This window comes from Heteronotia binoei, chromosome 1 (genome assembly GCF_032191835.1).
Source record: "Heteronotia binoei isolate CCM8104 ecotype False Entrance Well chromosome 1, APGP_CSIRO_Hbin_v1, whole genome shotgun sequence".
NCBI classification, from domain to species: domain Eukaryota; kingdom Metazoa; phylum Chordata; class Lepidosauria; order Squamata; family Gekkonidae; genus Heteronotia; species Heteronotia binoei.
In genome coordinates this window covers 92,169,542-92,187,003 of record NC_083223.1, presented here as the reverse complement: position 1 = coordinate 92,187,003, position 17,462 = coordinate 92,169,542, and the positions used below count along the sequence as shown (strand labels likewise).

General features: G+C 42.2%; 1 protein-coding gene across 2 annotated transcripts in view; it reads left to right on the top strand.

Moving 5' to 3' along the window:
- The window catches only part of ASCC3 (activating signal cointegrator 1 complex subunit 3), a 407,532-nt gene that overhangs the window by 298,973 nt on the left and 91,097 nt on the right, over window positions 1–17,462 (top strand). For both annotated transcript variants that reach the window (XM_060237502.1, XM_060237501.1), the window contains exons 31-32: window positions 16,526–16,663; window positions 16,770–16,890. In XM_060237502.1, coding sequence (XP_060093485.1) covers window positions 16,526–16,663; window positions 16,770–16,890 — 259 coding nt within the window. The remainder of the gene's footprint in view (window positions 1–16,525; window positions 16,664–16,769; window positions 16,891–17,462) is intronic.

The following is a 17,462-nucleotide window of genomic DNA, read 5'->3' as shown; positions in this document are numbered from 1 at the left end:
GCAATCGGCCAGATTAAGGTCAGGGTCCTCAGTAGGACTAACTCTGGTCTCCCTAAAAATTCCTAGAAAATGATTAAACCAGTCATTAGGTGAAATCAGACCGTAGTAGATACGCTTGCGACCCAAGGACCCAGCTACCACTGCCCAAAACTTCCTAGTATCTTTATTTAGTATAACCTGGATAAGAGGTTCCCAACATTTTTGTGTAAAGGCCAGTTGCTTAGATCTATACAGTTTGATGCAAATGAGTTTTTAACTGAAAAAATTCCATTGGTGGTCTGTCTGACCCGGATGCCCTAATTGATGATAGATAGCATGGATATGAGACTTCGTTTGGTGGCATTCGTTATCAAACCAACTACTCCTGCCTCCAAACTTAATTCGCTGTTGTTGCACCACTTGCTGTTTAAAAACATCAAAAAGTTGCATTACAACATTGTCGTATTCCTAAAACAATTCAGATGATTGATTAAAATTCCTGGTAATTGATTTTTAAAAACTATCTTTAAAAACTTCATTAAGAACACCAGCTACTTTTTGAGCCAGTCTGTTAAACCAAGAAATTATAGGCAGTCTAGTAATCAGATTCGGGGACATAATTCCTAGCTGATCTGGGCTCTCAGCAAGGAGAAGAGACTCAGTAACTAAGGAAAGGGGGAAATGGTCACTATCTATGCAATCCCTAATTGAGAATGCTCTCACCTGTTTCTGTAAGGCTGGTGACATTATAAAGTAATCAATCACACTGCAGCTTAGAGGGAACATTGGTGGAGAGTCACCTATTTGGGAGCCTGTAAAATCAAACCCCTATGTTTAATCTGATTCAGACTTACAGAGTCTTTAGTCAGGAAGAAGGACTATCTTCTGTGCAAATTTGATGCCATTTATCTTTATAAACAGCTGTCCCAGACCTTCATAACCATTCCCCCATTGAAAATAAAGCTCCCAAATGTCAGAATCTGAAAAACCATGCAAATTTAAATCTCAAACCAATAATGTCCTACTGCTTGTTTAAAGGAATCATGTTCAAAATCCCCTCCCAAGTCTGGATCTGAAATTTTAACATTTTTTTTTCTTCAGAGCACACCCCTAGCTATGATATCAGATCTAGCTGAACAAGTCTCAAAATTATGAGGACCTGGAAACACTTCTCACCCCCTCCATTTATTTCCACATTCCCAAATCTTAATATGTATGACTATGAGCTTGTCTGACTTTGTACTCACTGAATTTGTTCTTCTTTCCCTCCAAAGGCCTTTTAAGGCATGGACTCAGTGAGATATAAGATTTCTTGGAATGGTCAGGTTTAGTTTTAAAATGTAATTACAATAAAATTATATTTGGTTTTTATCATTTTCTTGGAATGTCATACCTACATTAGATGCCTGGGCCCAGACTCACCCACAGGACCTGTTTGTGGTCCTAAGAGGGAGGAGGGGAGGCAAGGAAGGTGACAGCAACCAATGCTGGCTGGGTGGATTGGCTGTGCTGACAGGTGAGGGGGCCAGGCAGCAGTTAGGGTACAAAGCTCAAGCCGCCCCATCCCCGCTGGCCTATTGTGGAGCCAAAGGGCATGACAGAAGGCTGGGAGTTGGGGAACAGTTTGAGGGATTTAATGTACCATGCCACCCAGGGGATTCACTTGGCTGCATGGGTTTTTTTGCCAAACAGTCCCTCCCCTTGGTGCTTCCATCAGGGAAGATGGCTGCATGCAGGAGATAGGGTTTTTCTTGGGGGAGGTTTCAAGGGGGGCACGGCATGGATTGTTTCGGATCAAGAAGGGAGTTCTTCAATTTCTTGTCACAACATGGGGGCGGTATTCATATGCAGAAAGGGGTTTTCTTTTGGTATAGATCAAAAATAGATTTCTAAAAAAAAATCATCCTGTGCTTCAGCTGTTTAGAGATTCTAAAGCAGGCCTTTCCATTTTTAATATTTACATGGAGAATCTGTTCTTTCCTATCCGATATTTCCAAAGTAGTTTGACATAATACCACAAAATGGTGGTGGTGGTGGGTTAAATGTTGTAGCGCAGATTATAAACAAATCCCAAAGAGGAAGCCGTGCACAGAAACCAAAACAACAAAGCAAAAAGCTTATGGATATAACAAACTGCAAATTTTTTAGAAAAATGCACACAATGAAAAGTCAAAGCACTTAACTTACAACACGGTTGCAAAGCATGAACCAAACCTGAAACAATGAAAGCTGACTCAAAAAAAATACAGCGCTGTTTCGCACGGGCTGCGACCTTATCGTTAGTTCTTATAGAGCCCAAGCTCCAATTCCTTCAGCAGCCATGTGGATCAAACTTCTTGGACTGCAAGTCCTAGCAAGTTGTAACATGTCCCAAATTGTAGAAATGAGAAACACAACAGTGGACCGGTAACGAAACTGTTTCCCAGATGACTGCTTCGACAGACACTAATCCGTCAGATAGGGACCCTCTAACAAAGGGAAAAAAATAAGAATAATGTACAAATTTACAACTTACATACTAGTGAAGCTTAAAAATACAAGCAGTGTAGTTATACAGTGCTTGTATACAGTGCAGTGTAGACATTTTGCAGTTTGCAAGTTAACATTTGTTGTTTCATATGAAGAAGCTTACCATTCAAAGCGATCACACTTGCTTATCGAGTTAGCAAAATGCTGGCGCTTACGGAAGCCCAGAAAGAGCTCCCTGGAGTGCTCACAATCTTAAAGGGCTAATGAGCATCACCTGTGCCTGTACCAATCACATCTATTAAAGCGAGCCACACAGACTGCTACAAATGCAATCTAAGCATCCTCTTTAATTAAAAAACACAGGTTTATACAAAACTTTATTATTTTAAACACTCATATTGGAGACAAGGAAAATTCATGAAAGGAAACACGCCAAATCCAAATAATTATTAAGACCTTCAGGTGCTACAGCTTCCAGTTTGAATGTCCAGAAGGATTCCTCTTTCAAAAGGACCTTCCATGCAGTCAAACCATCAGGCATCTTATAAATAGCACAAAAATGGAAATCATCTATGCTATGCTTGGCCGACGAAATGACTCATAAGTGGAGCGTCTTGGACAAACAAGCGAACCCTCGATTTATGTTCTAGCACATGGGTCCTAAGGGACCTGATGGTGCCCACATAGACCTTGGGGCACCCGCAAACCAGACAGTACACCACATCCTGTGACTGGCATGTTGTAAGTGATTTCAGCACAACCCTAACCCCGTTCGGACTCATGAACTCCTTAAATTGCATGGATTGGGGGCAAAGGGAACATTTCTCGCACTTGGGGTTCTGTCAGATGATGGAGGCATCTCTCTTGGTAGCTGAGCTCTAATAAGTTGATCCCTAATGGTCCTCTGGAAATCAATGAGCGGGATTTGTTCACACCCAGCAATTTCCGACAATAAATGCCAGTTTGCGCACTATTCTGTTGATGTACTCTGACATTGGTGTGTAATCAATGGCCCATCTGAGCCTATTCCTATTGACATCTTGAGCCTGGCCTGGGTGTCCCTGAATCAAATTTTTGCGGTCTCTATACTCCGCTCGTGTCACTGCCTAGCGAATGACGTCCACTGGGTACCCCCTCCTCTTAAAGTCCCCGGCCATCCTCTCTCGCTCCCTAGTGTAGTCTGATTGCATTCTGTTTAATTCTTAAAAATTGCCCAAACGGTAAATTGCATCGAAGGTGCCTCAGATGAAAATATCTGAACAAAGGTACGAGGTTTTGTCTGTGGCTTTTCTGAATGTTTTCACAGCCAAGCACTCAAATGTGTCAACATAAATAGTAACATCCAAAAAATTGATACTCTCTAGACTGGCACTGCCTGTGTACTGAATAATGGGATGGATACTATTGATCCAAGCGAAAAAAGGTTCTACTTCAGACAATTTATTCAGGACCACAAAAACGTCATCAATGAATCGAAAATACATCACCATAGATTCAAATAAAGGGTTACATTCCCTACTGTAGATGGAGGAGTCCTCTAGCTCAGACATGAAAAGGTTTGCTACACTTGGAGCGAATGTGAACCCATTGCAACCTCTTTGATCTGCCAATGAAACCTGTCTTCGAATTTAAAGAAATTGTTCTCTAATATGATGTCAACAATTTCTAAGATAACAAAAGTAGGTGGATATTTCTGTCTTCTGGCCTCCAAAACTCGTTCAATAATGTCGCATGCCTCGTCATGTCATCTGGAAAATGGTTTCGTTACCAGTCCACCGTTGCACTTCTCATTTCTACAATTTGGAACATGTTACAACTCACTAGGACTTGCAGTCCAAGAAGTTTGATCCACATGGCTACTGGAGGAATTGGAGCTTGGGCTCTTTAAGAACTAACGATAAGGTCACAGCCCACACAAAACAATGCTGTATTTTTTCTCAAGTCAGCTTTCATTGTTTCAAGTTTGGTTCGTGCTTTGCAACTGTGTTGCAAGTTAAGCACTTTGACTTTCCATTGTGTGCATTATTTCTATAAAATTTTGCAGTTTGTTATAGCCATGAGCTTTTTGCTTTGTTGTTGTAGCTCAGATTATGGCAGCAGTTTCCTCTGACACAGAAGACTCTTCCACCAGCAGAGCAACCTCTTGTGTCAGTAGGTTTCCTCATACCAGAGGTATATGACTTTTAGCAAAACAAATCTGCCAGATCCAGCTCAATGGGCCCATAGTCTCATGATGTATTTTAAAACAAATAAATATGTGTATCTGTTCTGCCATCAAATTGCTTCCAACTTATGATGACCCTATGAATTAATGACCTCTGAAACATCCACTTATTAACAGCCAATCTCAGTTCTTGCAAACTAAGGACTGTGACTTTTTTTATCAAGTCAGTCCATCTTATGTTGGATCTTCCTCTTTTCCTGCCACCTTCAACTTTTCCTAGCATTATTCTCTTTTTCAGTGACTCTTGTTTTCTCATAATGTGACTGAAGTGTGATAGGCTCAGTTTGGTCATTTTAGCTTCCAGGAAGGGTTCAGGCTTTATTTAATCTAGAACCCACTTCTTTGTCTTTTTGGCAGTCTATAGTATCTGTAAAACTCTTCCACCACATTTCAAACGAATAAACTTTCACCCTGTCAGTTTTCATTATTGTCCAGCTTTCACACTCATACATAGTACAGGAATACTATAGTATGAATTATCTTGACCATAGACCCCAGTGACACATCCTTATGCCTAAGAATATTAAGAATAATTTCCTCATGGCTGCCCTTTCAAGTCTCAGTCTCTTTCTCCTGGCTGCTCTCAGTGCAACTTTCACTTCACTTTCTAAAACTGTAGGTTCTTCTTCTGAAGGTTATTTGAAGGAATTTATCACTTTTTCATTCCATCTGTATAGTTCTTCAGTGTATTGTTCCCTTCTCCCTAGGAGGCGGAGGACATCTTGGGTGCTTTCCCACCGTCCAATCAGGGAGGCAGGAATCAAAACTTCCTCTTCCTGTGGCTGTGGGGAACCACCCATCTTCAGTTCCTTTCCTGCCTCGACAGGGAGAGCATGTGCTTAGGATAGGTCCTATCCCTTTAAGTGTCTTTCCTTTCAAAAAAAAAAAAGATCTTTCTTCCTCCTTCCTTCTATTCATCTTACCAAGCTTTCTCTGCTGCCAATACTTCTTCCTTGCTTCCTTGCTTCTTGGCTTCTCTGCTCCTGGGGATTCTCGAATCCCCCCCCCCCCCGAAGAGAAGCGGCGCGCCGGCGGCTCGGGCTGCACTCAAGCCGCGGCGCGGAACAGATGGCGCGCAGGGCAAAGGACGCTTGCCCCAACGAGGACTCGGCTGCCGGCGCATCGCGCGGGACCGAGAGGCCGCTTCCCGGAGCCGGCATGACCACGGGGCTTGCCGCGGCTGCCGGCAACGTGCCCTGTAGGGGCAGAACAGGGAGAAGATCCGAAGAAGAGCGAGCGGAGCGGAAGCGGCGCTGGTCGTCCTCGGCAGCAGAGGAGGTTTCCCCCTCAGAGCGCCGCCCTGGCCAAGAGGGCCATTTTGAAAAGCGCAAACGCGCACGGAAGGACGGGGACCAGCAACTGAGCAGCCTCCAGGGGCGGGGAACCCCCCATGCCAACCTCCAGGCGGGAGATTTCGGCACCTTCGAGGTGCAGCCGCAGCAGGAGGCCACGCAGACCCTCCAGCCCCAGACGGGCTTGGGTAATGTACCCATGATGGGACCTTCTCTGTTTTCTGATTTCCTAGAATCAATCAGGCAGACTGTAGGAGCTGCAGTTGAGGCAGCCACCCTCAAGAGGCCAAGGCCCTCTAGCCCACCCTCTCCCCCCGGGTCCCCCTCACCCAAAAGGTCTAGGGAACGGGGCTCCCACTACAGGACCACCAGAGACTCCATAGCCGGTGACTCCCTGGAGGTTGAGAGATCCCAGTACTGGGATCAGTCAGATGAGTCAGAACAGGGGGAAAGGGAGGAGGGCGAATTCATATTGGATGAGGAGATAGAGGGTACGTCTGTACCAGAACCCTCCTCACGCTTCTTCAGGGCAGAGGAGTGCCAATCCCTCTTACCCAAAGGCTGGCTGCACTGGACCTCCAAGGGTCACCAGAGGACCAGGAGGTTACCAACCCCCTGACTAGCCCCAGGAACATACCCAAGGGGAACTCAGAGTTCTTCCCCAGGCACCGACCCTCTGACAGGATCTTCCCCTTTCCAGAGTTCTTCGAGCGCCAGCTAAGAGCCAAATGGGCAAAAATCCAAGTACCAGCAGGCAGGTTCCCAACTCTATTAAGAAGCTATATGAGCTACCTGCCTTTGCTAATAACTTACTGCAGGTTCCCCTGGTTGATGCACCTGTGGCAGCTCTACAGTCCCAGGGTCTACTAGCAGAAGATGCAGAGTTCCCCACTTATGGCACAAGGTATTTCTTTTAGCAAGGACTTGCTCCAGACACTGCTACATGAGCAAGCCTCAGCCCTTTACGCCAGAAATTTTCTGTCTTTAGCTCATCCCATTTGGGAAATTGAAAGCCAGAATTCTGTGGAACTTCAGAGAATGGTAGTCCCGCATGGGCAGGCAAGGTTCCTTTGTCTCTGAACCTCCCCCCCTACCCAAAGGAAAATCTAACATCTAGACTTGAATGTCTCCTAAAACAGAGAGATCTGGCTTTATTAGGTTTAAAGGTAACAAGGGCGCCTTTTCCCTTGACTAAATAAGAAAACATACAAGCAATGACTTGGACTACAATTAGACCAGGCCATTTCTTCAGGTGAGGCCTGGAGATCTCCTGGAATCCCAGCAAGGGTTCCAGCCTGCAGAGTTAGTTTTCTCTGCAGGGTAATGGGAGCTTGATGTAATATATTTAGGTTAACCCTTTAAAGATGCCAGCATCAAGTACCTGAGAAAGAGAGATTGAACTAGTTTTTGTTCATTCAAAGCATTTATAGCAAATGTAAGAAACTGACCAGTTTTAACTTTCAAATCAGCTGAATGAAAATCTGTGAAACTCCCAAGTTCTCTCTCTTGCTTATAAAGTCAGGAAATATTTATTTCCTCAGTTCTATGAATTTTAAATGGTATAGCCTCTGAGCTTGTACAGAGTGCCTGCAGATTAGCCCAAATAGAACTGGCTAAAGTATTGCAAATGCTCAGCACTCCTGCCATCAGGAAGAAATGCCAATTGTTCTCCCTCTTGCTCAATGGAGATCTGTAGCAGTAAAGATTTGATAAGCAACTAAGGCAAAGGAATAGAATTCTAAATGCATTGCCCTGAGAAATTAAATTTTTGTTTATCTCAGGTCTCCTTAAGGTACAAGCAACTCAGTGTCTTGAGAGAAAGCCTCATTTTCTTATAGACCTATAACTAGCCAGTGGCAAGAGGAACCACAGTTTTTGTTTGCCACCATTCTTGTACAGAACTCGTTGTCCCAATATCTTCCAGGGATGGCTGGCTAGGAAAGTTTTCTTGCAGAGCCTCAGAAAAGATCAAATTCAGTGTTTGTAATATAAGAGGTGTTGCCTCTCCTTCTCAAAGGTCACAGTAACACAAGACAGCTAACCTCAAATGGGCAAGTTTGTCATTTAAATCTGAAAGTACAGAAAGTAGAACCTCCGGCTGCAGGAGCAGCAACAACTAATGTAGTACTGATTGGCAAATCTCATGCAGACCCTCTTGAATTAAACTCAGCCAAATTCAGCTTGAGTTAAAAAAAAACAAAAAACTGGAAAGAGTTACAATTTTGAGTCCCACCCAGGCAGAAAGCTCATTATTCTCCCCCTCCACCTTTCCTTTGTAAAAACTTATCAGGGTCAGATAAGAGTACTGGCCAAATCCATTGTGTCTGTTCTTAGCCTTTTGTTAAGGTAAGCATTCACTTAATCCAAGAGGGAAGGAATTTTGGTTTGTCTGTTCAAACCTCCCCCTCCTTGCACATCTGGAGGGGGGAGGGTGAAAATAGTGTGGAAATACAGTTGAGGTATTTTTGTGCTATTTTGAATTCTCATCTTCTGATTTTGGGTCTAAAAAGATATAATTTCAAAAGTTTTTCATTACCAAACTTTTTTTAATATTGCAGTCTCTCACAGAGACAGCCTCTTCCCAGCCAGAGAAATACCTGGATGGAAGATGTGCATACTACTTTGTTTTTTGTAAGGTTGCCTGTCTCCAGGTGGGACTCTCCGGTTGGGGGGCAACCCTCAACGAGATCCCAACACAGGGCCAGTGGTCGACCAGGGAATCGAACCTCCCAATCAACCTACTAGAGCTTCGGGCAGTTCGCCTAGCCCTCCTACACTTCCAGGACCAGGTCTCAGGCCAACACGTCCTAGTGCGAACGGACAACATAGCAGCGAAGGCCTACTTAAACAATCAAGGGGGGTCCAGGTCCAGCTCCCTCTACAGGGAGGCCGGAAAACTGCTCGGCTGGGCAGAACTTCATCTGAAGTCAATAAGAGCAGAACACATCAAGGGGGCGCACAACGTGCAGGCGGACTGGCTCAGTCGAGAGAGCATCCAGGCAGGGGAGTGGTCTCTCAACAGGACTATATTCCTACAGATAGTGGATCACTTCGGCCCGCCAACCCTGGACCTCTTCGCATCTCCGCAGAATCACCAGCTGCCCCGGTTCTTCACAAGGTACTTTCACAGTCAGGCGGAGGCCACAGACGCCCTAACATCCCCGTGGCCTCAAGGTCTCCTGTATGCCTTCTCGCCAATCCCGGTCATCCCAAAAGTTATCAGAAGGATCAGGTCGCTGGGGGCAGAAGTCATCTTAGTTGTGCCCTGGTGGCCTCGGCGTCCCTGGTTCTCTTCAATCCAGCAGATGTCGGCGGAGCAACCCCTCCACCTACCAACCGGGCCGGACATGCTGCTGCAGGGACCAGTGTGGCACCCCCGCCCAGAATGGCGGAGATTGACCGCGTGGAGGTTGAGAGGAGATCGCTACTAGACCTAGGGTACACCAGCGAAGTGACGAATACCATCTTAGCATCCAGAAAGGAATCCACGACGCGGATCTACAACATGTCTTGGAAAGCCTTCCACAGGTGGTGCCGGAGAAAGAGTGTGGATCCATTACACCCTACTGTTCCCAGGGTGCTACAATTCCTTCAGGAGGGGCTACAGTCCGGCCTGAAGCCAGCCACCCTCAAACGCCAGATCGCGGCACTGTCGTCAGTACTTCAGCAGGTGGATGGTGTATCCCTGTCGTCTCACCCTCACATCCGACGGTTCCTTAGAGGGGCTTCCTTAAGCTCCCCACCGCAGACCCATCGGTTCCCGACCTGGAGGCTGAACCCAGTGCTGACCGCCCTAACAGGTCCACCCTTCGAACCGCTCATGCAAGTGCCCCTAAAGATGCTTCGCATGAAGACGATTTTCCTGGTGGCAATAACATCGGCCAGAAGGGTCTCCGAGTTAGGAGCTCTATCTGCTAGGAAGGAGCTATGCGTGTTCCACAAGGACAAAGTCGTACTCTACCCGGATCCTACCTTCCAACCAAGGGTGTCATCCAGATTCCACCAAAATCAAGAGATCAACCTACCATCCTTTTGTCCGGATCCCAGACACCCCAAGGAACGAACCTGGCACACCCTGGACGTGCGCAGGGCGATCAAAGTCTACCTGATTAGAACAGAGTCACTACGTAAGTCAGACTCTATGTTCATCAATATCTCTGCACCCAGATTGGGGCAAAAGATGTCCAAGTCGGCCTTTAGTTACGCCATTAAGCAGTGCATAACGGAGGCCTACAAGGCCTTGCACCTCGAGGTTCCGCCTGGGATCACAGCACACTCGACCAGAAGCGCAGCCGCCAACGCAGCCTTCAGCAGGAACGCCTCAGTCGAGGAAGTGTGTAAGGCAGCTACGTGGTCGTCAATCTCCACCTTCGTTCGACACTACAAGCTGAACGCTTACGCGTCGGCGGATGCGGCCTTCGGTAGACGAATCTTACAGCATGTACTGCCTGAGTAGGGCGATCCCTCCCTAAGTAACCTACTGCTCTAGGAGCACCCAAGATGTCCTCTGCCTCCTAGGGAGAACGACCCTTGGCACTTACCGTGAGGGGTCCTTCTCCTAGGAGGAAAGGAGGACATCTTGCCCTCCCATCTATCGTCCTACCCTGGGCAGCTGAATTCTCCACTGTACCTAACTACATCTCTACCAACATTTGATGGCCTTCGGGCCTGTTCCCTACTTTTCCTATCTATAAAGTTTATACCTTCGTCGATCGCCCATCTCCTTTATGGGCACCAACAGACTAATAGTTGTTGTTGTTTCACTTGTTAGAAGTTTTTATTTTTATAGATACAGTTAACGTTATACTGCTGCTCGGAGTCACCCGAACTGAAGATGGGTGGTTCCCCACAGCCACAGGAAGAGGAAGTTTTGATTCCTGCCTCCCTGATTGGACGGTGGGAAAGCACCCAAGATGTCCTCCTTTCCTCCTAGGAGAAGGACCCCTCACGGTAAGTGCCAAGGGTCGATCTTTCCTTTATTTTGTCCTGTTCAGGTAATGATATAAATATACTTTCAACATCCATTTTCTGCATACTTTATTAGTTTTGTTTATTATATTTATCTGTTAACCTATTACTGCTTTATTTAAACTGCCCTTCCTCCAAGTAACTTTAACTTAACATATATAGCCTTCTCCCTCATTTTTCCTCATAACAACTGTGTGAGGTATGTTAGACTGAGAAACGGCAACTGGTCCAGGGTCACCCAGTGAGCTTCTCATGTAAGCAAGTCTTTGAATCCAAGTCTTCCACTAAGTTCAACACTCACTTTAAAAGCTTTGAATGAGGGATACCAAGTGCTATGACAATTCATTATGTGGGGGTTGGATTGGCAGAAAGATTCTTTATCAGGATTTGCAGTACAACTTCCTTCTGTAATGTTGTTTTTTGTTGTAAAAAAAAGCCATTTCCGTCTTAACACAGCAGCACTTTAACTCCACTTAACATCTGTACCAGATGTGAGCTACGTAATTATATTTTGTTTTAAGACTTCATAACTTCTGTGATTCTTTTGTTCAGCACATCTTTCTTCACTGGGCATTTCAGACAATCAATGAGCGTTATGCAGTGGCATATGGTCTGAGTCTGATTGCTTTGAAAAAGGGTACAGAGTACTAATAATGAGGATTCTGCGAAAATGGGAAAACCAGTGCAGCAGATATGCTTTGAGAAAGTATGAGGTTTTGGCATCTTGAAACAATATATCACACTCAAAGGGACAGAATTGGGCTGCACAATCTGTTAGCTCATTCTTGTCCAATCTGGTCTCCTCCTTTCTTTTGGAGCCAGCATTGTCATCAGCTTGCTGAATTATACTCTGACTGGAATGAATTTCAGACACAGGGTAATGTATCTTCTTAAATGGAATTCTATCTTTCTACAAAAGCTTCTTAGGTATTATAAATTTTTGAATACAACAAAACAATTGTATTAATGTTAAATTAATAAAAATTTTATATGTGCATAAGACCACTGGGAAATGGCTACTTAATAGTTTCTAAAAACATGTCTGGTTTTCTTATATTCCTGTCCCATGCAATTGTTTTCAATTTTTGATGTTGTTTCTATTTTATTTTGTTACAAATCTCCTAGGTTCAGCTTTTCAACACATCTGTTATAAAATACATACATAATTAAAACTATATTTGAAAATAAAGCTTCTACCACACATAAAAACTCAACAGGTTTAAGAAGTTTATTTAGGGTCAGCCTGACTCTTCATAGTAATATTTCTTCATGCTTTTAAATGACCTGTTAAATGGGCATGCTAATATGTGTGCATTGCCTTGATAGGCTTTCTTTTGGCATTGTTTTCCTGAATAAGCTTAGAAAACTATTGGATTTTTCTTCATACTTAAAGTGGGTAGCTCACAAACATCTTACACTAATATTTTCCTCTTGATTTCAATGGAATTACCCCCGTTGCAGCTGGCCCAAAAATCTCCCTTTTGGCAACTTCCTATTTTTATCTTGTTTTAGAAGTTGGCTATAATATTTATTCAAAAATAGGGTCAAGGGAAGATCTTTTTTTTTGTAAAACATTGGAAGCCTGGAATATGCTTGTGGGTAAAATAATTTGTTTTATTGCATTAATTTATGTGAAAGTGTGGGAGGTCTTCTAGAAACTGCTAAGATTCCCTGCTGCTAGAATGACAGGATAGCCGTGCATACGCAGCTCTCCTGCTAAGGGTCCTTTAGTTTTACTGTGTTAAATTACACAGCTTTGCAGGTATGACTAACATCTCCACAGGACACTGTTGTAATACAAAGCAGTGGACAGATGGGTGGGTGGATAACAACACTATCACAGTAAACATTAAGAACATACTTTCTAAATATATGCCCAGCAGTGTCTTTTTGTGTATGCGGAAGGGGGGGTGCTATATGCGTGAAATCTGGTAACAAAGACAGTAATCAGCATTAGAAAGCTGCCTGTGCAAAATAAACATTCTAAATGGCTTTAAACATTGTAGATACCTAATTTAATCCCAGTTATTTTATAAAAGAAAACATTTTATTGTTTGCATGTATGTACTTCATTTATAGCCTTCCTTTTTCACTGAGACTTAAGATCAGCACATTTCAATGGTGTTAAGGATTGAATAAATAGTATTATCTCCCCACAGACTGTGTAATGTAAAGTAACGAAGGGAAGAAAATTTTTATACAGCAGCAATGTCCATTCTTGCATCATTATCATCATAGTTAACATAAGACAATATTATAATAGTTAATATAATACAATAACAATGCATTCTTAATCTAGTTTTTTTTTCCTCCAAGAAATCCGTATTTTATTTATCAACAGAACAAAATATGTCAGTTTGTATGTCTCGGTAATTTTGTTAATGATTATTCTTCCTGACTTAAAAGATTGTTTTAAAATTAGAGGTCATGCTTGAAACCATCCCATTGCCAATGTAACACAACAGGCTTAGCTTCTCATGTGATTTTAAAAAACAGTTGGCATATGATCAGAATTTTAACCATCTGTGATTTCATTTTTTAAAAGAAAATTACACTCATGTAGCTGTTTTTCATTCAGATGTTCATAAATAGACATATAAAAACTCAATTATAAATTCTCTGTATGAAGGAAGGGGGATATCATCAGATCATCTAAAGTTTGTATTAAGGAAGAAACATTTTATTGTTCCTCTGTACTCCTTTTTTGTTGTTCTCCTTTTCTTTCACAGTCATACATTTCTGTAAGTATACAGTTTCCTTATGCTTCCAATCTACATTCTGGTGTGTGCACAGCAGTTTTTCCCCCCAGTTAATTTACGATACCTGTCACGAACATTTGGGTAGCAACATTTATCTTTTTCCTAAGAGAGGACTAAATCTAGAAGCCTCCCTTAGATCATATAAACTGAACCTCACCACAACCTCAGCAGGACTTTAGCAAACTGAATTGTACTTCTATTAGTTGTTACCATGTGATTGCTATGGCATGTAATGATGCTGAATTGAGAAAAAGTCTTAAGTTTGAATAAATGATATATTATCAAATGACATTAATTTTTGGAGTGTCATATATTAAGCAATATATTTGTCTTTCATTGCAAGTTTAAGAGTACTATGATCCAGATATAATATTTGATGGCAAGATGTGAGATATAATTTGTCAGATTTTTGTGGCTTTCTAAAAATAGATGTGCTTCATAGAACATACGAAAGGTGTAAGTTTCTAATTGTGTATTGGAACTTGTGGTTGTATTCTATTAAGATGGTACTTTTCTATAGAACCTCAACAGAAGGTTCCTCGAGTTGTCAGAAGACACTGCTGTTAGTGGAATGGCTCTCTAACATCCAACCCAACATATTAGTTGGTATTCTTTGAATATATCAGGGGGCTGTATTCCAAAATCTCTGAGCCAAAACTATATACAATCTCTGTTTTGGTTCATTACCATGATTTTCTCGAAGAGTAACACAAATTGAGGATTCTTAGGCATTATGAAAAACACACAAATCCAGAAAAATCAATAGTGTTTTTCATATTCAAGCGCTTACTATCAGCAGCAGAAATATTTTTTTTTTCTTTTATTCTCTTGTTTTCCCGGGAAACGGAATTTCTTCCTTCCAATCATATCCTACCAAGGGAACAGGAGATGAGTGGTCCCAGCCAATCACCTTTGGAGACAACCTCCAGAGAAGGATTTCCATAGCAATCTGTATGGAGCTGTGTTGTCTGTTTTCTAAACTGAAAGTCCCAGACTCTTCAGCCTTTCCTCATAGGGAAGGTGCTCTAACCCTTGTCTCCTTGGTTGCTCTCCTCTGTACCTTTTCTAGCTCTGCAAAGTCCTTTTAGAGATATGGTGACCAGAACTGTGCAAAGTATTCTAAATGAGGCTGTCCCATAGTGCTATACATGGGCATTACAATATTGGTTACTTTATTCTCAGTCCCTTTCCTAATAATCCCCAACATATGGTAGGTTCTCACGCACTAAATAATGCACTTCGCAACTTTTTATTGTGTAAGAATATCAAAAGCCACTTGCAAACAGTTGCGGTGTGAAAGCATCCATAGAGTATGCCTTTTTCACCGCTGCAGCATGCTGGGTTGACACTTTCCTTGAGCTGTCCACTACAACCCCAAGATCTTTTCTTCTCAGTCTGAGCAAGTTCACATCCCATAAGCCTATGCTTGAAGATGAGAATTTTTTTTGTCCCACTCTGCATTACTTTACACTTACCACCATTGAACTTCATTTGCCACATTGTTGCCCACTCACCCAGTTTGTGGAGGTCCTCTTGGAGTCCTTCACAGTCAGCCTTGGTTTTACCATCCTGAATAATTTTGTGTCATCTGTAAATTTCATCACTACACTACTCACCCCTAGTTCCAAATCACTGATGAATAAATTAAATAGTGCTGGCCCCAATACCAATCCTTGTGACACCCCACTGCTTACTTCCCTCCATTGTGAGAATTGCCTATTGATTCCTATTCTTTGCTTCCTAATATTTAACCAGTTTTTAATCCATAACCAAACCCATCTTCTTATTCCATGACTGCTAAATTTACTCAGGAGTCATCGGTGAGGTATCTTGTCAAAAGCCTTTTGAAAGTCCAAGTATATAATGACTACCAGGTGACCATTTCTAAATGCTTGTGGCAGGATGTCCTGTCAGGCCACAACCACAGAATCAGTGGAGAGAAGTGTTCCCACACTGAGAGGCACCCACTTTTGGGATGGGTCTGTTAAATCAAACTCCTTCGTCCATTCTGTTTAAAACTTAGGATGTATTTAGATTAGAAGGAGGACTATGTTCTGTTCAAATTTGGTGCCACAGTGTTAAAATCAGCTGCTCCAGATCTTCAGACTGGTTCCATTAAAAATAATGGTCCCAAAATTTAAAGAAATTGTTAAAAAAAAAATCCATATGGATTTGAATCTCAAACTGGTAATGGTCTACCCCAAAATCAACAATCATGGTAAAAGTTTTCCTTCTGGATCCAAAATTATGATTTTTTTTTCTTGGAACACATCCTTTTATCTGCTGGGGAGGGTAGGGGGGAGAGAACAGCTTTCTGCAAGCATTTTTCACTTTTTCCTGGATAGCAGCTCGTTGTGCTATATACTGGACTATATCTCTCAAGGTTTCCCAAGTTTCAGTAGCAGCTTTTCATGTAGCATCAAAATGGTTGCTAGTATACAAGTCTTTCAGCACATCGACATAGCTGTATATGTTTTGGAATAAGATCCAGAATAGCCAAGTAGTTAATCTGGAAATGCTTTAAAAATCTTGAAGTGAGAATATTATACATAAACATTGTTCTTGAGGTTTTTAAGATACAAACCACAATAAAGATTAATTTGTCTTTTCAGTTTGAATAATGTATAAATGTATCATAAAGGTGTTTTATATTTGTTTGGAATTTCATGCTTTCTAGTTTCCTTGTTGTGTTCTTTCTTTGGGGCATAATAAATGGTGCCTTGTATATTGTGGATAAGTAATAGTCTTTTAAAAAAAAAATCACATGCTTCCATTACTGGAAATATTCTGAAAGATTTTTAAATACATTTTCTTGCACTCTTTTTGTGTGACAGATGGATGACATCATAGCAACAGTAAGGGAGTCTAATCTCAAACTAACACTGGCCTTTGGAATCGGCATCCACCATGCGGGACTGCATGAGCGAGACAGAAAAACTGTTGAGGAGTTGTTTGTGAATTGCAAGATTCAGGTATGCTTATTCCGTTCATAATATCAGACTGAAATTTTATTCCTTTTTAAAAATTCAGCTTTTGCTATACCTGGTCCACAATTTATTATTTGTTTGTTTTCTTCAGGTTCTCATTGCAACTAGCACATTGGCTTGGGGTGTCAATTTCCCAGCACATTTAGTAATTGTAAAAGGAACAGAATATTACGATGGAAAAACAAGGCGATATGTGGATTATCCAATTACAGGTATTGGCACAAATCATAGATCTGTGTTAAAGGAATACACATTACACCTCCACAATTCAAAGGATATTTTTAAATACTATTGTGTACAAAAAGCAAAAAAAACCTGAGTTTCTTACATTTTGTTTAGATATCATAAATGGTAGCTAAGTGATAGTAGAGAGAGGGTGTTTGGGGGTTTTTGTTTTGTTTTTAAATAATGGCTTGGATCTTATGAATATGTTCAATGGTGCTTTCTTCTGGCACAGAGTGTCCTCCACCAGTGCAAGAACATAAGGTCTCTCACTTCAGAGGAAGACTCCATGCACTGGAGAAGAGCACCACTGCTTGCAGATAGTATCTGTAACGTCCAACTCATTGCATGTAAACTGCCTTTGAGTATTTGTTTTAAATGCATAAGTACATCTTAGAAGCTTTCTAAGGAAAGAATAAACACACTTGAAATGGGGGAATATGTAATTTGCATGGCTTAATCATGAATAGCACATTGTGAAGAAACTCAGGTTTAGATGTCCATGCTTCCATGTTAACTTCTCCATCACCAGAAGATTCTGTGCATTCTTGTGCCAAGGAAT